The 26,854-nt window shown below is 36.4% G+C and overlaps 1 protein-coding gene across 6 annotated transcripts in view; it reads right to left on the reverse strand.

Annotated features, from left to right (window-relative positions):
* The window catches only part of SLC4A4 (solute carrier family 4 member 4), a 491,407-nt gene that overhangs the window by 89,973 nt on the left and 374,580 nt on the right, over positions 1–26,854 (reverse strand). For all 6 annotated transcript variants that reach the window (XM_055297381.2, XM_055297379.2, XM_055297378.2 and 3 more), the window contains 2 exons: positions 17,752–17,885; positions 11,077–11,348 (listed from right to left, as the gene is read on the reverse strand). In XM_055297381.2, the coding sequence (XP_055153356.1) occupies positions 11,077–11,348; positions 17,752–17,885 (406 nt within the window). The remainder of the gene's footprint in view (positions 1–11,076; positions 11,349–17,751; positions 17,886–26,854) is intronic.

The raw sequence follows: 26,854 nt of genomic DNA on the forward strand, positions 1-26,854 counted from the left end.
CAGGAACAGAAGACCAAATATTGCATGTTCTCACTTATAAATGAGAGCTAAATGATGAGAACACATGGACACATAGAGGAGAACAACACACTCTGGGGCCTATTAGAGGGTGGAGAGTGGGAGGAGGAAGAGAATCAGGAAAAATAACTAATGGGTACTTGGCTTAATACTTGGGTGATGAAGTAATCTTTAAAACAACCCTCCATGACACACATATAGCTATGTAACAAACCTGCACATGTACCCCGAACTTAAATGAAAGTTAAAAAAACAAAAACAAAAACAGGCTAAAGGACGTTTGGCCTAAACAATAAAGCCAAATGAATCCATTCTCAAAAGGAAGAAGATGTTAGTAAATAATTATTAACAAAATCTAGGTTTATATTACTATGTTGTTCTAAAAAGCTGAAAGAACATTTTCTTACATTGTATTTCTTCATTTTAAAACATCCTAGGGCATATAATAGGTATACTTTTCATATTGGATGGGACTCTGAAGCTTGCTATGCCAGGTTACTTGCCCAGGTTATCAGAAGCAGAATTGGTAGCAAGACCTTGTTCAGCATTCTTTCTTCTCTTACACAGCATTTCTAACCATCAAAATCAGATGACTTGTGTGGCCACAGAATTCAAGGTGAGATAGTACTTGCCAATGTTAGACGATGTGACTCTCAACTGTGACCTGAAATGTCTGATCTGTCTTAGCTTTTGAGGAAAGGCAGCATATATGAAATTACAGATACTATTTGGATGGTGTTGAGAAGCTTCCCTTCTTGAGCTAGATTCTTTAATGCAATTTTATCAGCTTCCTGTCACGAGAGTTTGAAGGTCTTTTTGCAACACACTTTTCTGCATAAAAACAAGGAGTAAAGACCGAGGAGGAGGCCGGGCGCGGTGGCTCACGCTTGTAATCCCAGCACTTTGGGAGGCCGAGGCGGGCGGATCAGGAGGTCAGGAGATCGAGACCACGGTGAAACCCCGTCTCTACTAAAAATACAAGAAATTAGCCGGGCGTGGTGGCGGGCGCCTGTAGTCCCAGCTACTCGGAGAGGCTGAGGCAGGAGAATGGCGTGAACCCGGGAGGCGGAGATTGCAGTGAGCCGAGACTGCGCCACTGCACTCCAGCCTGGGCGACAGAGCGAGACTCCGTCTCAAAAAAAAAAAAAAAAAAAGACTGAGGAGGAAAGATATTCAAGGCTCTTTCTTCATGAAATAAATGATGGATAATAAAGGCCAGGGGTGTACTAAAATAGGATTGCAATCTGAACTTTTAGTCTTTTAGTAGGTGCTCTCAAGTTTTGGATAAGCATCAATTCTGCTCATTTAAATTCCTTTTAGAATTTCAATTTTTTTTCCCCTAAGACAAGCTATTAAAGCACATTGGCTCTCAAAATCCCAAAAGACCAGCATCAAAAGGACAGTTAAAAAGTATATAACACTTTCCCTACTTATTTTAATAAGCATCTGCTTCGAAAGAAAGACTTGAAAATAAATACATTTAAAAAGCACTTTCATAATTGCATATTGGCAGGGTAGGTTAGAGTCCATAAACAAGATTAAAAGTAAATTTCTTTAGGCTCACAGAAAAGAAAATGATCAATCCCAATTGGAAGCTTGGTCTACAAGAACCATCGGTTACCATTTGGATCCAGGTGCAAATATTTTGGCAACCAATTGCAGAATGATCCATTTATATGGAATCTGCAATCTCCTTAATTAGGATTCTGGAAAAGTCAAATGGAAAAGCCAAAATACTCTACACTGTCTCTCCCATTTACTCAGCATCCTGGCTCATGAGGCAAAGAAACCCTTTACCCTAGGAATCTGGCTAACTTAGATTTAGCCAGTTACCACTGGGACAATCTCTGTTTCATACTGGCTTTCAGGGAGCTTCCACAGGTTGATCGTTTTCCATACTTGGATTTTCATATCTCGTTCCTCCTTCCTATGTATCAGATTTTAGCTGATTTTCTGGAATGAGGGAATGAATATTGTAAGTAATAGACATTTAAAAATGTATCTGTGACTTTTCCTTCTTAGCCTATTTATTCCAAAAATTTTTTGTGTGCAAAAAATCAGACCTTGGCAATGACCTTGAGCAGTAGGATATAAATAACTCCTACAAGCTTAGCATTCCAATAATGGAACACTAGGCATTTAAGCTGACTTCTTCATGTTTAATGAGAGATTTAGAGAAAGAACAAGGGGGTCAAGTATGGCTGCAGTTGTGGGAGCTGTGAGAGAAAAAAGGAGGTGACATCCATGTATCAGTGTTGGCTCTTGCATAGGGGAGTATCTGTTGCACTGTTAAAGGTTGTTCCCCTTTATCTTCTAGTGACCTGGCCCCAGGAACTACCCCATGGCTCCTCTGCTTTACATATTAGCAGGAACTGTACCATCAGGAACAGGTACAAACTCACGTGAGACTGTGAGGTCAAGTGTAAGCAACAATTGGTCACTAAGGTCATATCTGTCTGCTTTTATGTATCACCTGATACAATGTGGAGAAGGGGGTACTAGAAAAACTGGGCTTGAATTCTGGACCCAGCACCTTCTGAGCACAGTGCCCTTAAGCTCCCTCACTGCATAATCTTGAGGAGTTACTTCACACCTCTTGACCACATGTCCCTCGTTTGTAAAACTGGATTTGAAACCATCTACCTAATAAGGTTACTGTGCAGATTAAATAATACAATGTAGGCAAAATTGTAAACACAGTGTCCAGTACCAGGATAGATCTAAATAAATGGCAGCTAAGATTACTCCTAGCTCTGTGACCTGGAGAAAGCAGACCTTGTCCTTGGGATGAATGTCAGCTATCTCTCAAGATTTATGTGATGGTTAAATATACATATATTATGTTATTAAGATATAGTTGATTAAAATCCCCTAGTAAAACGTCTGGCATTTGGATGGTGCTTAATAAATATTAGCCTAATCTGAACCTGTGCCCTCAACATGGCTTCTTAGAGTTAACAGTAATGTGGCACTGATTAACCCGATGTGAACAAGGAAAACTTTAAGACTATTTTCCATGATAATGAAACTTTAAAGTTTTATTCCATTACATTTAAGAAACATCTTAAGGCAATTAAGTAACTAGAAAATAGATAAAGTATAAAATTAAATAAGCTCTGCCACATGGTCATGTCAGATTTATTTAAGGGTTCTGGATAACTTGAGCACACTAGTACCTTTTGATTAAGTTAAATATGTATGCTTTTAATTTCTAGGTCAATAAAGGCAACAAAGGGTAAAAATGGCTTTTGAAGGAAGACAAAGGAAAACTGAGAGAAGTAGCTTCTAGGGAAATTATTTGCTACTATCTCAGCCTTAAGTATTAAAACAGATAAAATCAGTAGTAAGTTTTTCTTTTGTTTTTTCTTATTATCCTTTTAGTTTTCCCAAGTATTTTCAGCAAGCCTTAATGATTGAGATTTTCACCACAACTAGGCAAGTTCAAGTTGTATACTCTTTAATCTACAGGCAGTCTTCACAAGTTCACCTACGATGTTGTACTAGAAGTTAAAGAGCTGAGCTACTGTGGAGATATTGAGATGAATATATTTAAGCTGGGCGTGGTGGCATGTGCCTGTAGTCCTAGCTACTCAGGAGGCTGAGGTGGGAGGATCACTTGAGCCCAGTAGTTTGAAGTTACACTGAGCTATGATCATGCCACTGCATTCCAGTTTGGGTGAAAGAGTAAGACTCCACCTCAAAAAAAAAAAAGATGGGTATATTTTGTCACCAATTTCACAAAAACTTCTCTTTCACACCCACCCATCGTTACATTTTGGAGATGTGTTATAGACATTACTGTGGGGAAACTTTTACAAATCTGCTTTTACACAAACCCAAAACTAGAGAATTTTCCAGGTCTAATGACAACCCCATTTTCTGATTCCTGCAAGCATTATGCAGAAACTGCTAAAACATAGGTTAAGACAGAAAAAGCAAACTAAAATGATGGGTCTCTTCCAAAACACTATTACCATAAATGATAAAATGTCAACTGTGCGGGTAAAGGATTCTCACAAATGCAAGCCTGAGGGATGCTACAGCAGAAGAACTTATACTTCCTTGTTTTACCATTAGTTTATGATTTAAACCTACTTCATAAAGATGGAATGGCACACAATAAAAATAAAATTGCATATATTATGATATAGTTCATGGGAGGTAAGTTAGGATGACCTTTTATTTTCTTATTTTCTTTTAATGGGCTTTCTAATTATAAAACACATATTGACTATAATATGGGAACACAGGGGATGCAATCCAGCAGTTCTTTTGAATGGTTATAACATATTGTTGCACAGCACTTATTAATATATTAGAAAAATTATGTAGAAAGAAATGATGTTGAAACTCCAGTGACAACTATTTTAGAGCATTTAGAAGCCTCCTTATGCTGTGAATGACATAAAGGTGTGGAAATTGAAGCCATGGTTACTTCCAGTCACTAGGCTTGGTCTTACAGTTTCATACCAGGAAAAAAGCCAACTTTTACTTGAAGATAATATAGGCAGGGATGCACTTGGTTCCTGAGAAAGAATTTACCCACCTTACTTACATATATTGTTAAGCATGTTCTCCTGGAACAGTCAACAATAAATCAATACAATATGTCCCTTTTGTTAACAATATACTGTCTATCCCTTTGAGGCTATTTTTCTTACTTTTATAGTTCATCACTTTTAGCAAAGTTTCTTTTCCCTCGGGATGTAAAACTGACACCTGGTCAGAAAATTTTCTTTGACACTTTTCAAAATATTAATGTGCCTTGAGTATATAGTCACTGCAAGATTTACACATTAGGCAAATGAACAGAGGCATTAGATAAGAAATTTATTTCTAAAGTTTGGATTAAATGAAACTCTCACTTTTGTTCATTCAAAAAGCAATTAACACTATTTTAAAAAACAATACATTTTATAATATGTGTTTGTATATGTGTGTATCCTACTTCACTGCAAGTAGCACAATTTTTTTTTTATTATTATACTTTAAATTCTGGGATACATGTGCAGAATGTGCAGGGTTTTTACACAGGTATACATGTGCCATGGTGGTTTGCTGTACCCATCAACCCATCATTAGGTATTTCTCCTAATGCTATCCCTCCCATTGCCCCCAACCCCCTAACAGATCCTGGTGTGTGATGTTCCCCTCCCTGTGCCCACATGTTCTCATTGTTAAACTCCCACTTATGAGAGAGAACATGTGGTATTTGATTTTCTGTTCCCATGTTAATTTGCTGAGAATGATGGTTTCCAGCTTTATCCATGTCCCTGCAAAGGACATGAACTCATCATTTTTTATGGCTGCATAGTATTCCATGGTACATATGTGCCACATTTTCTTTATCCAGTCTATTATTGATGGGCATTTGGGTTGGTTCCAAGTCTTTGCTATTGTGAATATTGCTGCAATAAACACACTTATGCATATGTCCTTACAGAACGATTTATAATCCTTCGGGTATATACCCAGTCATGGGATTGCTGGGTCAAATGGTATTTCTAGTTCTAGATCCTTGAGGAATCACCACACTGTCTTCCATGATGGTTGAACTAATTTACGCTCCCACTAACAGTGTGAAAGCATTCCTATTTCTCCACATCCTCTCCAGCATCTATTTCCTGACTTTTTAATGATTTCCATTCTAATTGGCCTGAAATGGTATCTCATTGTGGTTTTGATTTGCATTTCCCTAATGACTAGCAATAATGAGCTTTTTTTCATGTTTGTTGGCAGTATAAATTTCTTTCAAGAAGTGTCTGTTCACATCCTTTGCCTACTTTTTGATCTGGATATTAGCTCTCTGTCAGATGGATAGATTGCAAAAATTTTCTGCACAATTCTTAAAAAGCAGTGAAACAGGCCCTCAGAAAATTTTTGTTGATGAATGAATGTGAAGTAAAAAAGGACAGAGGACAGAAGAGAAAACAAGTGAAAGTTGGGGGAATGCCCATGTTCTCTTCCCTATTTCCAAAATTCTAGTATTTATGCTTTTGAATACATTAAAGAGATTCCTCTTAGAAGAATTGAACACCTCGCCCCTAGACTTTAAAGCCTTTTTCTTTTTTTTTTTTTTTTTTTTTTTTTTTTTTTTTTTTTTTTTTTTTTTTTTTTTTTTGAGACGGAGTCTTGCTCTGTCGCCCAGGCTGGAGTGCAGTGGCGCAATCTCGGCTCACTGCAAGCTCCGCCTCCCGGGTTCACGCCATTCTCCTGCCTCAGCCTCTCCGAGTAGCTGGGACTACAGGCGCCCGCCACCACGCCCGGCTAATTTTTTGTATTTTTAGTAGAGACGGGGTTTCACTGTGGTCTCGATCTCCTGACCTCGTGATCCGCCCGCCTCGGCCTCCCAAAGTGCTGGGATTACAAGCGTGAGCCACCGCGCCCGGCCTAAAGCCTTTTTCTTAATGACTATGTATAATATACAACACTTTTGTAGTCTCGAGATTCAATGCAATAGTATTAAATACTCTAACTACAATGAACTGAAGGCTTAACTTTTTTTTGTAAACACAGCTTCAATGTTTCATATTTATCTATAACAGCACACTGGTTGTTAATTTTGGGGGAGAAGGCAGACTTGCAGTAGAAGCCTTGTTAGCATCTTTCCCTAGGTAAATTTATGGGAAAATTAAATGTTTGAAATCTTTAAAGAATATAACTATTATAAGATTAAACTCACTGGGGCATCTTTTGTAGGATAGTGAGAAATATGAAAAAGAACAAATTTTTACTCAGTGTCCATTAGGTGCCAAACTATTTTGCATATACTATCTCATTTAACCTTTATAGTAACCTCTAAGAATAGGCACAATTACTAACCCAGTTCAGAGATTATCAAAGAGATTAAGTAATTAGCCTAGTTCAGGGTAACACTGAAATTCAAACTCAGTTTTGTTTACTCTAAAGCACACAGTATTTACACTTTATCACATTAACGTTTCTAAATTGGGGTGTTGGTGACGAAATTAGATATTGTGTATTATTCTTCAATTGGATATTTTTCAGTTTTCACTTTTGGCTTTTGAACTAAATTATCTTTTTTCTTACACACTCTGCTATGTAATCATCGAAGTACAGTGGGAAATTTAACATCCATTTCCTCTACTAATTAATAGCTATCCCATTTCTAAGAAAAGCAAATCTTAGCACAAAAACCACCCATGTATGGCATGTATCCACTCACATATGTCAAACTTTCTGACTGATTTTCCTACTAGCACTTGCAACTGAGCTTCCTTGGTTGCTCAGTAAACCTATGTATATGACTTGGGTTCCCAAGCAGTAGTTGGGAGCAAAATGAATGGAGAAAAAAGTGCATTTAGAAAAGAAAAATTAGGAAATGATTAGGCTTTCTGGAAGCAAGTCAGAAGAAGAGAAAAAAGAGAAAAGGAAGTGTTGCCTTGACAAAGCACACACATATAAAAAAGCCACAATATATCGTGGCCATGAAGAGAGGTTTCTTTAGTAATTAGTGGCCCCTATTTCCATTCCTGTAAAATCATTTCTCAGTTTGCAGGATCACGACTCCATCTGTGCAATTGCTGGTTCACCGTTACATACTGTCCCAGTGTTGAAAAACAAGTCATATGCCAGTTTAAATATTATTGACTCATTGAATTATTTTACTAAGAGTGCATGTTGTGATGAAAGGCCAGTCTTTTGTTATTTTTAGAATACTTAGTTGAGCTCTATATGCAACTGTATTATTCTCTATCATCTTTCAGTTTGATATCAAGAAATACTAAATTTACGATGAATGTATTCAGTTTGCTACCAAAAAGCAGTAAGGTTATGGAGAAGTATTAACATTGTCAAAAAGTACTAAGGTTACGGGGGAGATACACAATCATTAATCTTATGGGGTTTTGTTAAATATGAAATTGTCATGAAAATGCAAATAACTATCCATTGCCTTTTTCCAAACCACAAATAGATTTCATCTCCATAGACTTAAATAATTCTTCATGTTCACATATATATCTTTCATGAGTACCAATAAGAGGTACAACCAACAGTCTTGTTGCAAAATGGGCCAACTGCCCAACAATGTATGCCTAGAAGGAAGGATGATGAAGACAGTTCTGTTTGTTCTATTACTTACACTTCAAGGCTAAATACTAACCCTAAATTTTAAGGATCGGTAATAGCAACAATAATGGCAGCTAACAGTTGATTACTTATTACATATTAGAAACTGTCCTAAGAATTTTATCTGTAATAGCTCTTTTTTTTCCTTCAAAATAAATCTATAAGGTAGATTATTATTAACCTTAGTTTACAGATTAGGAAGATGAGGCTAAGGTACCTTGGGAAAAGGAACTTGCTGAAAGTCACACATTTGGCCTTAGCCAAACCAGGACTTGAATACAGGATCTTCTGACTTCAAAGCCCTATGACGGTACTTTATTAGTACCAACTAGAGGTAGCAGGAATTGTCAGAGTCCTTCTGAACAACTTCCTAGTTACTCAGCATTGACTTTTTACACAGCCTAGGAAAAACTGGACAAAGGAAAAGCTATCACCACTTATGTCAGCACTTGCTATGCAAGTGTAAAATAGATTCCACCCTTAATGTCACTTTTTCAAAAAAAAACAAAGATCCTTCTTAGAAGGAAGATCACACGTAAAACCATAGTACTTTTTATAATTTGAACACATTTAGATATGTCTTCCTTGGTTTCATGTTACCTTCTATGCCAACATCCAAATAATAAAACAACGAACACAAGTTTCCATTCGCCTCAGGTAGGTATGGGGTTGATATTAGATGTTTTTTTCTGTGTGACAGGTGTGTTGACAAAGCTCACATCTGGCTTCATGAATATCTCAAAGTGTTTTTTTCCTTTAGAAAATCTTGGTGTATGATTACTCAAACCTGCCTAAGAAGTCATAAATAAATAAACTTATATATATATATTTATATATAAATTAATAAATGTAAAGGAAGGCTGAAAATCTCACAATCAACTGTTTGTGAAGCCAATATTTTGAACAGCTGGACTTCCCTGAAAGTCCAGGTTGTATGGTTATTGGGAGTTTTATCCCCCTTCTTTCCTAGGAAGAGCTCCATATAGTTGAGTGACAGTAACATCAGTGTTTCTCTGGGGAGCACATTTAATTGATTCTAATAATAATATATATCACGGGTTGAATGATATATATTGTGCTTGTTTCCAAGTACTTTTTAAATTATCAGATATTTCAAATCAGTATACAGCTGAACACTAGTTAGCTTTCTTAACTATATGGCATTCTTGTTAGTCTGAATCTTTAAATTTCTACTTTGTATATCTTTCTGAATTGCTTTTAAATATGGGTTTTATTTTAATGTGTGCTGATTTATCTTAACACAAAAAGAACCCAGGAGCGCACAGCCCAACAATGCCCTAGCTTGTCATCAGTGTTACTGACTGCCTCACTGTGAGGGAAGTAGTGTTCTCTTTTTTCTCAATTCGAGACACATATCGGTCTTCTAAGACTTCTTCACCAATGTGGCAGAGAAGAATGCATTGCATACCAAAATATCTAGGAGCAATCTGAAACAGCATGCCACAAGCATAAAAAGTAGTATCTTGCTTATTTTTTAAATTCATAAGCATTCTGCATTCTAGTCTATAACCATGTTTGTTTTACAGTAAACATTAAGAGCTTTCTCCTCAGAATCTATAAGTCACAGTGGATATTGCAGGAATGTGCCCCACATTTGTGTCCCAGCCCTTTGAGCACTGCTATACTTCTGGTGCTAAAAGACCTTAGTAAAAAGTACAGACTGTATATCAATTTTTATGTTAAGGGACATAGACCTGTAGCTAATTGCATAACCTAGGATCACTAGTGCTACTAACATTTAATTGTCTGACACAAATGCCTATCCCTTTTTCTTTTTCTTTTTTTTTTTTTTTTTTTTTTTTTTTTTGACAGGGTCTTGCTATCCCCTCAGCCACTTGAGTAGCTACAGGTACGTGCCACCACACCCGGCTGTTTTTTCTATTTTTTGTGGAGACAGGGTTTCATAATGTTGCCCGGACTGGTCTCAAACTCCTGGGCTCAAGCAATCCACCTGCCTTAGCCTCTCAAAGTGCTGTACAAAGAATAATACAGACATTAATTCCTTGCAAATACTGCAATTTGAGTTAATTTCAAAATTACAGGCATGAGACACCGCACCCAGTCCCTATTCCTTTTTCTATGAGAGAAGATCTAAAACAACTTCCCTCAAGGTAAATCCTTTTTTGAAATGCCTTTCATATTATAAAATGGAATTTTATAATGGAATTACTCCAAGAAAGAATTCCAAAGACCAAGCTGAACATTTTTTTGTGTGTGTGAAAAAGTTCTGATGTCAACTCATGTTTGGTATGATAGATTTTGAAGGGCTAAGATATAGAGAATCACATTCCTTTCCAGGAGTTACTTTTGCTGTTATTTCCTTCTGGACTCTAGAATATAAATCTACTCCTAGAACATCACATTCCTCCTTTCATTTCTTCTTCTCTCTTCCTTTCTTTTCTTATTTGTCTAGTAGAGATAAACTATAAAATTCTACCAGTAGGCAATTCCAATCTGAATTTCTTTTTTCGTAATTTAATGCTTCAAATTATCTGAAGTGGATTAGTATCTTTTTCTTCTATAAGCTTAAAATCATGTATTAAAGGTTTACTTGAAGGAAGACATTCCTACACCAATAAAGAAGCAGCAAAGGATAGGTTTGTCACATATTTGTATCTGTTAATACATGTATCCAGGTTTCCCCACTTATAAAATCAAGAATAATGTACACATGAATTCCTTGCAAATCCCACAGTTTGAGTTAATTTCAAAATATTGAGTTGGTTATGTTCACATTCCAGAGCTCCTGGTCTCCTTCCTGGTTGAATTATACAGCTAAAATACCTCAGGCAATGAGACATCAAATTCAGTAGCAGAGTTTTTCAGAGAAAGAAAACAAGACTAATTCCTGAGGACCGTGAGAGCATGCTGAAAATTTGCAAGCATGGAGCCTACACCTTCCTCCAAATACAAAGCGAGCATAAACACAAAGCGTGATGCCCTCACCTGGGTCAGGCGGCACACAGGCACAGGAAAAGAGAGTGTTGTAGCCCACTTTGAAGTTGGAGTTGATGGGGTAGTAATGTGCAAGCTTGATCATCTTCTTGAAAGCATCATAGATAAAGATGAAGCTAATCAGAGAAGAAAAGCCCTCCTCCGTGAAACGTGTGAAGTATTGAACCAAGAAGCTGGCATCAGTGGCTACCAAAATGAGACATAGGAAGGCGGACCACAGGCCAATCCAAAGGCGAAACTCCAAATAGTCAAAATTATTGTCCCTGGAAAAGAGAAAGAAAGGTGTTTAGATTCCTCCTCCTTGGAACACAAAGAATAATATAAAACTACCAAATGTCTACAGAAAGATTGACAAAAATACAAGATCACTTTTAGCCACTAAATGTGAAACTCTACTTTAGCCAGAAAGCACTAAGTTTAAGAATTTAGTCTAATAGTACAATTTTTAAAATAGTAATAAAAGTTTGAGGAAAACGCACTGAAAGTAGTTATATCATTTATATGTGAAAACCTTATTATTTTTCTCATTCAAAAAATATGGTCCCTACCTTCATAGAGTTTATAGAGTAAGTAATTTGCAAGCATAGCACTGGTACCTAGAATGTGTTCAATAAATGTTTGTATGAGCTTTATGGGTTCATAAAGACACTAAGATCAATATATTTTCTGTCCCTATGTCATCACGGTCTACTGAGGGAAACAAATCGATAAATGTAATCGCACTATAAAATACTAAGTGATAATGTTACAGAAGAAGGAGTAACTAATTCTGGCTGGAAGGAAAGATGAAGTTGCAGAAAAAATTCAAGGTGTTCAAGGATAAGTAGAAGAAACTTTCTGGACAGACCAGAGAGAGCAAGGCCAGGAAGAGGAAAAAATAATTAAAAAGATAACGTGGCACAAGATGGCCTGTAATGCTCACTGTGTGTGGACAGAATGCCACTAACATGAGGTGGAATTAGAAATATGATCTGTCATCAGATCAAGAAAGGCTGTCTTGCCAGGCTACTGCCAGACCCTTCCACTTCTTACGAAGCTTGCTCACAGATCTGATATTCTTCTGCTGAAGCTGGGTGTGAAGCATCTTGAGACCAACATCTTTCTGTGTTTGTCCCACAGCAGACCTAGAATAGGCTACTTCTATCTTTTGAGGCCTTTCCCATTTCTTACAACTGAATTATTAATAGTTCAAGATTCACAACTCTGAAAGGATGGGTCAAGTGTTAATGTCCTACCATTTTATACTGATCCCTTTAAAATTATGTGGAGAGTGCTTTACAATGATTTTTTAAACTCAATTTATTTGTGACAAAAAAGTGGGTAGTAGTATGTATTACTTGCATGAGAATAAGAAATAAGACAAGGATTGTGCATGCTTGACACTCTAGAACCTTGCTTTTAGACAATGAGTTTCTGATAACTGCTAATGATATATCTTAAAACTTTCCCATAGGCAATCAACTCTCCACCTTTACCAGCACCAACCCAATCTTACCCAACCCACAGGTAAGTTTTTGCCTGATACAAACCCCCTCATTGATATCCTTACTGATATCTATACTTGCCTTACTCAAAGCCATTTTCCACACCACAGCCAAAATTATCATTTTTAATGAAAGTCAGACACCCCAGCTTAAAATCTTTCAATAGCTTCCCATTGCCCTTAGAATAAAATTCAAATTCTTTACCTAGCACAGTGCCTGGCACATAGAAAGTGCCCAATAAAGACTTGCAGGATGAATAAATGCATGTCTGTAACTTAAGACTTGCCTGAGACAGTTACTGACACTGACCTATGAACTATATCTCATGCAACCAAGACATGACTGTTCCTATGATAGCTAAAACTTATAGAATATTAGAATTTAAAGTTCTTTAGGTACTGTGATGATTAATTTCATGTCCTGACCAGGCTACGAAGTGCCCAGACATTTGGTCAAACATTATTCTGGGTGTTTCTGTTAGGGTGTTATTTGAGAAATAAACATTCAAATTGGTGGGCTTTGAGTAAAGCAGATCACCCTCCATAGTATATGGGAGGAATTCATCCAATCAGTTGCAAGCCTGAATAAAACAAAAAAGATTGACCTTCCCCAGGGCAGCAGAAAATTCTCCAGCAGACCGCCTTTGAACTTCCACAACATCAGCTCTTCCTGGTTCTACAGCAGACAGCCTTCAGACTCAAATAGGAGCATTGGCTCCCCTGGGTCTCCAGCCTGCCAGCCTTGTCAGCCTCTATAATTGCATGAGCCAACTCTTTATAATAAATCTGCACACACACTCACATTTTATGGGTTCTGTTTCTCTGGAGAACACTGGCTAATACCGACACCAATCTGTCAAATTACGTCTCATTTTATAGATAAGGACACCAAGACCGATGGAAGTTACATCATTTATCCAACATCAGGGTTTTAAGGCCTTTCCTGACAGAGCTTGACCAGAAACCAAATCTCCTGATTCTTAGGTTTTCCTTTTAAAAATTATAGCATGGGCCGGGCGCGGTGGCTCAAGCCTGTAATCCCAGCACTTTGGGAGGCCAAGGCGGGCGGATCACAAGGTCAGGAGACCGAGACCATTCTGGCTAACACGGTGAAACTCCGTCTCTAATAAAAATACAAAAAATTAGCCAGGCGTGTTGGCGGGCGCCTGTAGTCCCAGCTACTCGGGAGGCTGAGGCAGGAGAATGGCATGAACCCGGGAGGCGGAGCTTGCAGTGAGCCGAGATTGCGCCACTGCACTCCAGCCTGGGGGACAGAGAAAGACTCCGTCTCAAAAAAAAAAAAAAAAAAAAATTATAGCGTGGTTCCCCATCTGATTTGTATTTAGCTCTAGATAGGGTGAATATTAAAGTCAATGTCTTTTGTTTCTCTCTTCTTATCTAATCACGTAAATTGAAATACATTACCGAAGGAGATTGATAATACTGGGGTAAGGTTATCTTCGATAGACTTTATGGGATCCTTCTGAAGATAACTTTTACTTTCCTTTGCTGTTTGCTTTATGTCCAGAACACCACTGTTTTAATCCTATGCATTCCTATGTGAGATAATTAAACTATAGAAAAAACTGAGTTCTAGAAATTTGATATAATTTACATTATCATACAATGAGGCAGTGTCAGAATAACAACTAAGAAACACAGTTTTGTTACTTCTGAGCCAACACATTTTTTCCTTAAATTAAAATAAAAATTTTAAACAATTACCCAGTTTTGCTACCCTTGCAAGAAGATGAAAGAGCAATCTTGATTTGTTCTAAGAATGCTAGTAGTTGTTTATAGATTTAATGTTTACAGGATAGGATGAGAAACAAATCCATTAACTAGCTAATGGTTAGGAACAACATTAGTTTGGGTACAAAGGAAAAGATACATGTATAAACTTAAACCTTAGAATCTAAACAATATACTAAACTAGCTGCTTTATAAGACTTAAGCAATCCTACAGTAGTTCAACAAGAATGACCCAAATAAAGTCAATAAAACCAATGGCACTTCATTATGAAAGTGATATGTGTAGAGCATCAAGAAGAAAGAGGAATAAGAGATGAGAAAAATTTAAATAAGTTGATCATCGGTAATGATTACAGTAAAATGGTATTATTACATCCAATAAATTCCCTTGGTGCCAAATTTAAACAGCAATTAAGTTTTAAAAAGCAACAGGAAATGATATTAGAGATCAAAGAAGAAATTATGGTGAATTAGAAGGAAGAAATAGATTTATATCGTTATGATACCACTCAGTGTTCCTAGATATTTTGAGTCATAGTTTCTCAGTAGCATAAAACCAAGGATACAGACAAACTGAAGAAGTCACATCTGAAATATGTTACAGAAATTAATGTTCAGCCACTGACAAATAAATATAAACTCCCTAAAAAAATACATCCAGTAATATCATGGAAGAATTAAAAATTTGAAGGCTTAAAAGTAAACTGTTTAAAGAATATAGGGAAAACAATACTGAATGACCAAATGATAATAATACAAATTAAAATCCAACCTTAATTGTGAAGTTTTTATATAGCTTAGAACACACTGCTGAAACATCTTTCACATTCCTCACCCAAGTAAAAAGAAGGAATCTAATTATTATTGTGATAAAATGTGTAAAAATAATGCAAAACAGATTGCAGAATTTGGGAAATAAAACTACAAGTATCTTTGAAAAGTTGTGAGCTATTTTCTTCCTTCTATTACTGATTTTAAGAGATGGCAGCATATCATTCATATTCCTTTATAATTCTCCAGTTTACAGGGCAAATATCAAAACCTCAGAAATAAATCCATGATTATGCAGAGTTTGAGTCCAGTGAACCCACAAAGCAAGGATCTACCTATTCTCCAACAGTGGTAAAATACGCTGGGGAAAATCTGGGCAAGACAAAGTAAAATAGTTCTTAACTGAAGGACATTTTCAGATCTCTTGCATGCTAAAGTCTAAAGCGAATTACCAAGAGGAGGATATATAGTATACAGCACTTCCCAGACTTACTGGGACCACAGAAGTTTTTTTTTTCATGGAGCATGGAATGAGACTAGTAATTGATGAAACACACTTTTGGAAATAGTGATCTACCCAAATATTTTGTATCTGGACAGAATATTATCACTGCTGCTGCTATAACATAAACAAATGATATAGCATTGTGATTAAAATAATGCTTGCCACATATTACTAAATGATGTATTTAAAGCATGGCTCCTCAAATGTTTCTTGTTGATTTACAACTGTTTTCAAATAAATCACTTGGAACTATGTATATGTTACCAATTACGATGAAAAAAAGGGAGAATGAGAAAGGAACTTGCTTAGTGAAAGGAAATAATCTGTATCTCACAATTACTTAAAACAAACTGGGATGCAAACATTTTCTGTAGATTAAGGCTCTGATCACATTTCATCCAATAAATCTTTCTGCAAAGTTTGTGCATGTTTGTTCCTGTTTATAGTACATCCTTGTTTAATCTTTCCACAAAGGCTTTCTTGTCTCACACAATGTTTCCTTAAACATATAAAAACTGTTTGACTCTTTCTATAAACTGACATGAATAAAATTCTTTCCAATGTTCTTCTGAGAATTATGATAGAGAAGGGATTTATAATAATAATTACCTACAGAAAACTCACAACATTACTTAAAATTTGGAACTTTTTACATTCTCAAAAGACTCCTGCTGATGTCCTCAACCCTGTTTTCAAAAAACTGGTTTTAAAGCCTCATTCCCTCCTCCATCTTATGACTATTTTTGATAACACCCACACTTTCAAAGGCCATATATGAGTCCATAAGTCCATGATGTACTATGAAGGTAATGACAATTCTAAAATTAAAATCCTAAAAATGTATAACAATGTAAGACTATGGGAATGCCGACAAGGAGTGCCAGCAGGCCATGAGACATTCTTCAATCTACCTAAGGATTGAGATCTGCCAGTAAAGGCAATTCTCTCTTAGAGGTATCAACTACATTAGAAAGAGGCTGGAATACCCAATTTGATTTTGAATCTATTTGTGTATTAATGTGGCCACTTGGATGATTCACTTAACTCATGTTTCCCCTTCTTAAAATGATCCATCAATTTCTAAAAGAAAATGCTGATATCATAATTGCGATGCCCATTAGAAACTTCTAGTGATTCCTGAAGAGACTTGGACTCTGGAGTCAGAAAGCAGGAATTCATACCCCAGCCCCACCAATGACTTGTGATGTAATATTAGGCAATTTACTTATTGTTCCTGTGCTTGTTTCTTCACCTATAAATCAGGATGTGGTCCCTACCTCATAGGATTGCTGTAAGAATTAAATGAGTTAGTACATGTAAAGTGCCTAGGATAATATTTGGTACATGATCAACTCTCAATGAATGTCAGATATTTATTCAGCTGAGTTTTGGAAGCTATCTTTAGTTAAGAACATGAAACTGCGGTGAGGAGAAGTGGACTAAGTAAAGAGCATCCGGTCTCTTTCATTATTGAATGATGTGAACTTAATCAATTTAATTTCTCTAGCATGTCAGTCAGGATCATGGCAGGAAATAGAAGGCATTCTGAAGTAACAACAAATGGCAAGGCACTCAGGGACCATCAACCACAGGAAGCCACTACTAACTTCAGGCTTGAAAAGGCCAAGGAAGGAATAGAGCTACCAGAGCCTGGTGAGGGCTAGAGTCAAGGTGGATGAGCCACTTGACAGGGGCTAAAGTCCTTGGGAATAAGCACTGCCAGAATGCTGTGCTAAAACAAAGATGGTGAGCTGGGGAAAGGCAGACATACTCAGACCCCTCTCTCTCTCTCTCTCTCTCTTCCCGTCTTGTTGGTACTCCCCATTAGCCAAACCCAAGAGGAAGCCAGAAGGCAAAGGGGCGTGGGTGTTGCTGTCCACAGGCATCAGCCCCTAGAGCACAGGGCAGGACAATGGGAAAGAGAGTAAGTGGGAAGGGAGCAAGGATGCACACAACGTAAGAGCCTCAGTAGAATCACATCTGAAACAAGTGGTGACTACCTAATTGCTAAGGCCCTTTCACCTCTCACATCTGAACATTCCAGTATTCTGAGTGATTCTTGGAGCTGCCTAATCACTATTCTATGCTCTATCTAGCCTATAAAGATTCTACAATTAAGCAATTCTAATTTGCAATTAAATATGTATGTACATACTTGCTGAAATTAAATAGAAGCCTCTCAAAAACTAGGACAGGTCCGGTGCTGCTCAGAATAGTGAGTGGTTGACCAGCAAAAAGGCAAAAGATGGCTCCAGAGACAGCAGTGCCCAGGAAACTCTCCAACACGCCCTAAAATAAAGAAAATACAGATGTTAAATGAAACACATCTTTTTTCTTCTCATTTGTGATGTCACTAGGCAAATAAAGCCACATGAATATACTATTAGGAGGGTCTTGGCAAACATATCAAGAATGAAGAAGGCCGGGCGCGGTGGCTCACGCTTGTAATCCCTGCACTTTGGGAGGCCGAGGCGGGCGGATCACGAGGTCAGGAGATCAAGACCACGGTGAAACCCCGTCTCTACTAAAAATACAAAAAATTAGCCGGGCGTGGTGGCGGGCGCCTGTAGTCCCAGCTACTCGGGAGGCTGAGGCAGGAGAATGGCGTGAACCTGGGAGGCGGAGCTTGCAGAGAGCCGAGATTGCGCCACTGCACTCCAGCCTGGGCGACAGAGAAAGACTCGTCTCAAAAAAAAAAAAAAAAAAAAAAAAAAAAATGAAGAACAAAGTCTTTTACCAATATGCATATTGCCACCATTTATTTCACCTTACATACAATTTAGTCATGGTTCCCTACTCCAAGGGTCGACCTGCTCTAAAGCACTATAATTACTATGATGGCTGGTGTGTAGAAGGCAAAAGGTGGCTCTGATCCTTACTAAAATACTAACTGAAGCTTCTACACATCAAAATCAAATGGTTAGAAGTGACTTGGTATTTTCGGTGGCATTGTCCTCTTTGTGGTTCCTTTCAGTGTTTAGCCTGATTTCGCCTTACACATAGTAGGCACTTATAAGTAGCTCTCTTTTATGTACAAAAGCTATTTTTTTCCTAGAGACACACCTTTCAAATAGAGATGGGCACAAAGGGGACCAAAAAAGTGATTTGTCCTCCATTCTGCAATTTCTAACACACCAATTTCAAAAGACATTCTCATTACATTTTCATCGTCCAATGTAAACTTATAGAAGAGCTTCAATTAACTATTTCTATAGAAAATATATGTGCTAGAACATAAATAAGTAGTCTTTTATGGCCACATTTCCTTTTAGTTACATCTCTGGAAATCAACCCATTATTTTCCTTTAGCATAATAAAAACAAAGGTGATGTGTCAACATGGACCACTGACACAAAACCATCCTCACTTTCCTAATCACGCCACTCAGGACCAACGCTTTCAAGGATGACAAACTAGCCTGTTTCCTATATTTTTCACTATTTCAAACTTTAGTTATTAGTTTAGTTAGTAGTTAGGTTGGTGCAAAAGTTATCGCAGTTTTTGCCATTAAAATAATTAAAATAATGGCAAAAACTGCGATTACTTTTGCACCAACCTATAGACAAGCACATGTGTATTTGTAGGAAGGTTCTTTTGTAGACATAAAATAATATTTTATGAAGACATGATTTTTAAACATAAAAAGATAACAGAAACCCTTTATTCATACATGAAGCTATAAATCTGAACATTAAAACTTGCAAAATAAAACATTTTCAAATGAGTAAAGAAATTCTATAGCTTTAAAGGACACGATAATATATTCAGTGGAAATTGATGGATCATTTTAAGAAGGGGAAACATATATAAAACATATACAAAACAGTGGAGCAAAATCATGTGATCTCTCGGTATAAGAAGAGTTCTCTCTTCAATTAAACAATAAATTACCTGTTCTTAGAAGTATGATTTATGCCACATAAAATAAGCCTTTTAATTGAAACGACCCCCCGACTGGAGCAGAGTGGATTTCTGGGGAATCTGCAGTGTCCCTCAGTCATTTCCTGTGACCCTCAACCTCCGAGTTAACCTATCCATCTGTCAACCTCACTAGGCCACCTCTTACCACTGTCCCAAAAGTTCTCCACAACTTCTCATTCACTTATCATTTTTAAAGAAAATACAATATATAAAAAATGATTATGAAGAAATTGTTTTTTACATCAACTTACAAAACTTACACAGTAAGTGCCACTCAAAAGATTAGGAGACCATTATTACAACAATTACTCAAAATATTTCTTACAACACTACTTCAGAGACAGCAACATTCTCCATAGACTGACATTAGCAATAGCACATCCTCCCATTTTAAGGGAGGAATTCAATTCAGAAAACAAATGAAAATCCTTTAGAGCAGCACTAGATAATAATGGAGTTGGGATGATGGTGGATAAAAAAACAAGAGTTGACAATTAAGTAGTAAGATTGGCTTCTCTCACGGCAAATACACACACTCTGAAACAATCCAGAACAACTCCAGTTCATACAGAAATCTAGGTTTGAAGCCTGGCAGGAAGGTCTCATAAGGACTTCCATTTACATGGATGTAGGTCCAGCACATGGCTGAAGGGTACCATCTCATTATTTATAGCCATTCCGTAGACAGACTATCTTGCTCATTCTTCCTCACAGGGACAGAAACCAGAATAACAAGGAAGGGCAGCAGAACCGAGATGTATTTACGCAGAGAAGACAGAAAAGGGTTATCCTAGGCCAACAAATAGCATTTGCCTTGATTTCTTAAACATTTAGACATGGAGATTCAAGGGAGTTAAGTGATATGAACAAATTCACATTCAATGTGACACAACAAGTCTTTGGGTCTTTAGTGTATGTACTTGCCCAACCAGACTTCACCCCTGGTAAGGATAAAAGGTGTACCACAGTCTGGAATTTCAACCCTTGTGCATAGACAGTGGGCTATGTCTTTATAATTTATCTTTCTTTTTTTACATCTTACATCAGTGTATACATAAGATGAAAGGTAGAAGCTTGAATGCTTCCTGTGGCAGGACAAGCTACACTCTGGGTGCATGTGATAGGCAGATATACTACAACATTCTTTATCAAGCAAGGAGTGACATTTCTCATCACTACTATGGATCAAAACAGCACCCACTGAGTGTAAGGGAGAATATAAAGGGGAAAAGAGCAATACAAAAGAAGAGATTTTTGCATTCTCTACTTGATTTGACATAGCTATTAATCTTGGGGAGGATAAGAACAGGGTCTTCCGGCATCATCCATGTTTCTCTTTCTCTCATCATGCTATCCACCATCTCTACATGTGGTCTGTGGGCACTCAGCAACTGCTAAAGGAACCAAGAAGCAAGACCCAAATGACACTCTAGGTTCCACTTATCAAAGGTCAACAGGCATTGTTGCTCATTCAGTAAAGATAACAACCAATTTCTTCCAGAAAACCACTTTGATTTATGGAAGCCATATGACTGTTAAAAGGCAGATTATTTTTATTTCAGTACTTGATCCTTTGGTAAGTGCTACAGTTTCCATTCTGTTGCTGACAATCTTGAAACAGAGACAGGTGATTTATTATACACACTGCACTGGAAACTTGCTTAAACTTAGAGATGTTTCCAGTATTTCTGAGAAAAGAACTATTTGACATCTTCCTCTTCACAATACAGAAATTTAAAAAATAATATGTAATGAATAACTGTAGTTTAACTGTAAAGTTTAAAGCAATTTATAAGGTGAACTATCAGAAACCTCTTTTCTGATTTATTATATTCAGTGTTCACTAATACAAAAAGGAAAACAATGTGTGGATATGTGTATTTTTAAAAGCCATAACTCATAAAGGCATTTCTACACCTGATTTCTCGGAGGAACAAATTCCCTAGCAATTTATGAGGCTGCAGACAGCTAAGCTCTGAGGTGTGGAGTAACAGGATGCCACAAAGTGCTCTGGTCCATTTTGGTTGGGCTTTCATTTTATTCCACTTCTGATCATGTGACACCACAGTGGAACAGCAGAAAGAGCAAACAACTGGCAGTCAGAAATCTGGAGTCTAAGCTCCGTTCTGCCAAAAAGAGCTGATGGTCTTAGAAATGTCACTTCACCTCAGTAAATTTCAGTATTTTTATGGAGAGGAAAAATTAAGATGCTATAGTAGAGCACCGGACTCTGGAGTCAGACAATCCCAGATTGACATCTATACCATATTATTTCCTAGATCAATGACTTTAAGCAAGTTATTTAACCTACCTATGCTTTCTGGAGTTAGTATGCACATTAGATACATAATGTATGTAAGGTGCTTAGCATAGTCTCTGACTGATAAAAACCTTTTCAATACATGGCAACCATATGTGTACTGTACTTATTTAAATATTAGATGACGGCTGGGCGTGGTGGCTCACGCCTGTAATCCCAGCACTTTGGGAGGCTCAGGTGGACAGATCACCTGAGATCAGGAGTTCGAGACCAGCCTGGCCAATGTGGAGAAACTCTGTCTCTACTAAAAACACAAAAATTAGCCGGGTATGGTAAACTCTGTCTCTACTAAAAACACAAAAATTAGCATGCACACCTGTAGTCCCAGCTACTCAGGAGGCTGAGGCAGGAGAATCGCTTGAACCCAGGAGGCAGAGGTTGCAGTGAGCTGAGATCAGTCCACTCCAGCCTGGGCAACAGTCTCAAAAAAAAAAAAAAAAAAAAAAACTTGGACTGGATAATCTCTAAGGTCTCTTCCAGGTAGCTCAGCACAAAGAGCATGTCTTGGAGTCAGGGACATCTGAATTTAAATCTCAGTTCTACCAGTGACCAACTGGGTAACCTTTCTAAATCCTACTTCTCTTCTGTAAAATCAATAGCTACTTCACAGGATAATTATTTGGATAAAATGAAAGAATAATATGTAAAGAGCAAAGAACAGAGTCTTGTATAAAGCAGAGATACAATCTAATGTTGATTTCTTTTCCTTGGCTGCTTTTCATCACCTTCTTTTCAGCCTCTATTATTTCTCTTTCCTTTAAGAGACAAAGGAGATAAAAAGAAATTCAAAAGAAGTGATGTGAAAAGATAAAAAATAGTCTTCAGAAGAAACAGGTAAAAAAAGGCTCTTTAGCTCTACAGTATTTCCCAGAGTAAATTTTAAATCAACAGAAGTCTTAGGCGGCAACACTATGGCCATTAAGAGCCACTTCTTTCCATTCCTTTGCGTCACATGCAAGTCAATGATAATAAACAAAATAGCTTGTTTTACTTTACAGCAGTGAAGTCAAAATCGATATCCAAAAACATTTGTGAATATTTTTCAGCTTGTATTAGGGTATAAAATTAAAGCAAGGATGGCCCGTGTTTGGCCCATGTTTTTTTAAAGTCAAGAAATTAGGAGACGTCCCAGAATAGTAAAACATATTTTTTACTAAAAGAAATCAGACCATAGGAGCAAGATTCTAAAAAAAATTAAAAGCCAACCACGATTTGTAATACCAGCATTTTATGTCTTTCAGCAACTTGGGACAAGGGCTGCCAAGGCCACCAATACCTGTCACGGCAAAGGCAAAGCAAGCACATTCAAGATGATAAAACATTATTAAAAATCTATGCTGTCAACTTGGACTTTATCGCAATTTGGTTTCTTCATATAACACTAAAAAGTGACTTTTGTTGTTTTATGTCCTTTTTATTAAGGACTTTATTATTTGGATTAATAATTATAACCCTGTTTAGGGAGGCTGAGTGACAATAACAGAAGGGGAAAAAAGGCTAAGGAGAAAAGTGGCAGAACGGCCTAGGAAAACAAAAAGTTTTCTATTTTTTTTTTTTTGACAATTTTCCACCCACTAAAGTATGGAAAATAAAGGTGGCATCAAATGATAAAGCATTTACCAACATTACTGTCGTGTTTCAGGCTTTAGAAATTTTTTTGTTTATAACAGTAAAAAGAAATGCCAGCCTTTTTGGTGGTGTTCATAAGGAACTCTGCAGCACATTGAATAATAAATAATAAAATTAAATTTTGCTAGATAAGCCTTTGAAACTAAAGTTTAGTCAAGAATTATGAGGTAGCCCAATGCCACTGGAAATAAGCAGTCAGAGCGGAATTACCTATATGAGTTTTGATGTCAGGTCACCAGCATAAGACAAACCACATGATCAAAAATAAGTGGAGAAATGATTCAAGTATCTAAAGCAAATTTGGGTCACATAAGAGTCATCTCAGGAGATTTTTTAATAAAAAAAAATACTGATTATTTCCACCCTAGACAATTAAATCAGAACCAATGAAGATAATGCCTAGGGATTCAGTATTTTTTTAAGTTCCCCAAGTGATTCCCATGTGCCCCAAATGTGAGATGTACCTCCCCTTCTCCTTCAGAATAGCAGTAACGATTGGTCACACAGACCATTCATCTACATTGGGGAAGGAGACTGGATATACAACCCTCATTTTTTATTTCCCCTGTGTAGCTACAGCCAATAAATCAGTGATTTCTGTCCTGACAGATCACAGCTGCCAAATCCTTATTGCCACCCGCTCTGCCTAAAGTACTTTGTCATCATAAGCAAGGATTTCTGTTTACAATGCCCAGCAGGAAATGAAAAAAAGGCAAGACTTGAAAGACGAATTATTTCCCTGCTTGAAGAAAAGTATGAGCCAAAAATCTTACCAAGAGTTCCAAGTCTAATAGACTGGATGAGCAAGACATGGAGGGCTTTCTAATATTTTTTTTGTTTGAAGAGCTGTGAATATGTATCTAGATCAGAAACATTAGGCCAGTATAACCTTACACAAAAACTAATTCCAGATGGATAAAAAATGTAAACGAAAACAGAACAGAACTAAAATATGTGGGTAAATATTTCTTTAATCTTGGGGTAGGGAAAACCTCTCTAAATATATCATGAAAAGAAGAAACTATTAAAAAATTGACAATTTTGTCTACACAAAAATTAAGATCTATACAGCAAAGAAATCATAAATAAGGTTAAAAGACATATGGTAACCCTAAGAAAAATATATGTTGTAATATTTTTCACAAGCAAAGAGAAAATATCCTTATTATACAAAGAGTTGTCATACGGCAATGAAAAAAACCCTAAATGCCCCAAAAGGAAAATATACCAATGATACAAGTATAAAGAAGTATAGACAATCAATAAAAATGTGAAAGGAGATTCACCCTCACTAAGTAATCAAAGAAATTAGAATTAAATAAAAAATGAACCATTATTTTTCAACCCACAGAATGACAAAAATGAGAATATGGGACAAAATTCTGTTTTCACAAGGGTATAAGCAAGTGGAATCCTTGTCCGTTATTGGAAGACGTATGAACTGATACAGCCTTGTGTAGTGTACTTGAAACAAATATCAAAAAATAAAATGAGCACATCCTGCAATCATTCTGCTAGAAATTTGCCCTAGGAAGGTAATCACAAATAATAAACATGTAGTTAATCACCTACATTTTTTTGTTTATAAAAAACTGGGAAAAACTAAAAGTCCACTAAGAGGGGCTCTGTTATAGTAATAGCACATGCATCATGTGTATAAATATATGTGGTCATTAAAAATGATGTTAAATATTCATACTGAAGTGGAAAGACATCCATGAAATACTAAAGTTATGTAACAGCATCCTATATGTCAATCTATCTGTATACACATGAATTTTAAGATGCATGGGAAAATGTTCATGACTATGTTAATAATGATTAATTCTGGTTGATGGGTTTAAGGGCAAAATTACCTTCTACATAATTTTTTTGGATTTTTGGAATTTTCTACAATACATAATTATATCTTATTCTCAAAACAGTTGCAAGTCAAACACAAAATAAGAATTAGAATTTAGCATCAGTTGAGACTCCCCACATCCCTGCCTAAATCACTATCATTTTCTGATCACCAAGAAAATAGGGTGACAAAGGTCTTTCAAATCAAGAAACCCACCGAATACACATTACTTAATCTCAGTCAAACAGGATTTAATGCGCAACTTGCCCATGAAGCAAAGCACATTATTTAAAGTTTCTTTAAAGAAGAAATAGCTAATGTTTTAAAGGCAACCAGGTAATGCAGAATCCTTATTTTGTCACTAAATATGTCTATTTATTTTTACCTACCAAAATTGTGTCATTCCAACAGATAATCTCTACCTAATTTTGAAACTGGAATATGTTGATAGTGTAGATTAATGTCACCTTATATTTTCACTTCAAGGAGGAAATGCATTTTGGTGCCAAAGTACAACACTCAGCTAAACTGAAATTCTTGCACAATTCTCAATACAGTAAAGCAATTACCAATTTGCTTTAATCTTGCTGCTGTAAATTACACATAATAGGCTTTGTAAAGATTTGTCTATCTTATCAAGGAATATCACATGTGAATAAGAAATGATATAGTTCCAACTTAAGCAGATTGATTAAATATTCTCAGCACAGCTTTATGCTAAAATAAAGTCTCAAATTTGGAGATGGCAACTATAAATGTTCCTTATTATGAGACAAGTTCCCTTAAAATGTGCTCTGTTAAGCTCCAGAAATATCACAAAATTCACAGAATCTAAAAATCTTACTGTATTCTTTTGCTGAAAGGTTTGTGAAAATAGGATTATATTTACTCCTGGAAAAAAATTAAAATTACTTTCTTCACTCAGTCTTCACTCTAGACTGTGCTTATTCATTCACAATCAACAATGTAGGTTTAAATTAAAATACTTTTCTGTATTTCATAACACTAAAAGGAACAATTTTTTAAATAATATAAGATGTCACAAGGTATCAAAAATTATTCCTTATATAAGTATCTTGCCCATAGACTAAGTAATCCATAAATATTTGTTGATTTAATTTGCATAGGTTCCATTCAGACAGTACTTTGAATGAAAAACCAATAGTAGTAATAAATTCTACTGAAATACATTTATACGCTGACATTTAACAATTTAATTAGAAGTAGCTAAATGAATTGAGCAGTATATTTGTTTGGCAACCAAGAATATAAATGAATTGGCCCATCCATATGAATCGGTTCCACATCAGTGGATTCAACCAACTGCTGATCAAAAATAGGAAAAAATAAAAATAAAACATAACAATATAACAATAAATGCTAATACAAAATTTAAAATATAGTATAACGTATTTCATAGTATTTGCATTGTATTAGGCTTATAAGTAACCTAGAGATAATTTAAAGTATATGGATGTGCAAAGGTACTACACAAATAGTACTCCATTTTGTAAAAGAGATTTGCACCTCGATGAATTTTGGTAT

Source organism: Symphalangus syndactylus, chromosome 10, assembly GCF_028878055.3.
Source record: "Symphalangus syndactylus isolate Jambi chromosome 10, NHGRI_mSymSyn1-v2.1_pri, whole genome shotgun sequence".
NCBI classification, from domain to species: Eukaryota; Metazoa; Chordata; class Mammalia; order Primates; family Hylobatidae; genus Symphalangus; species Symphalangus syndactylus.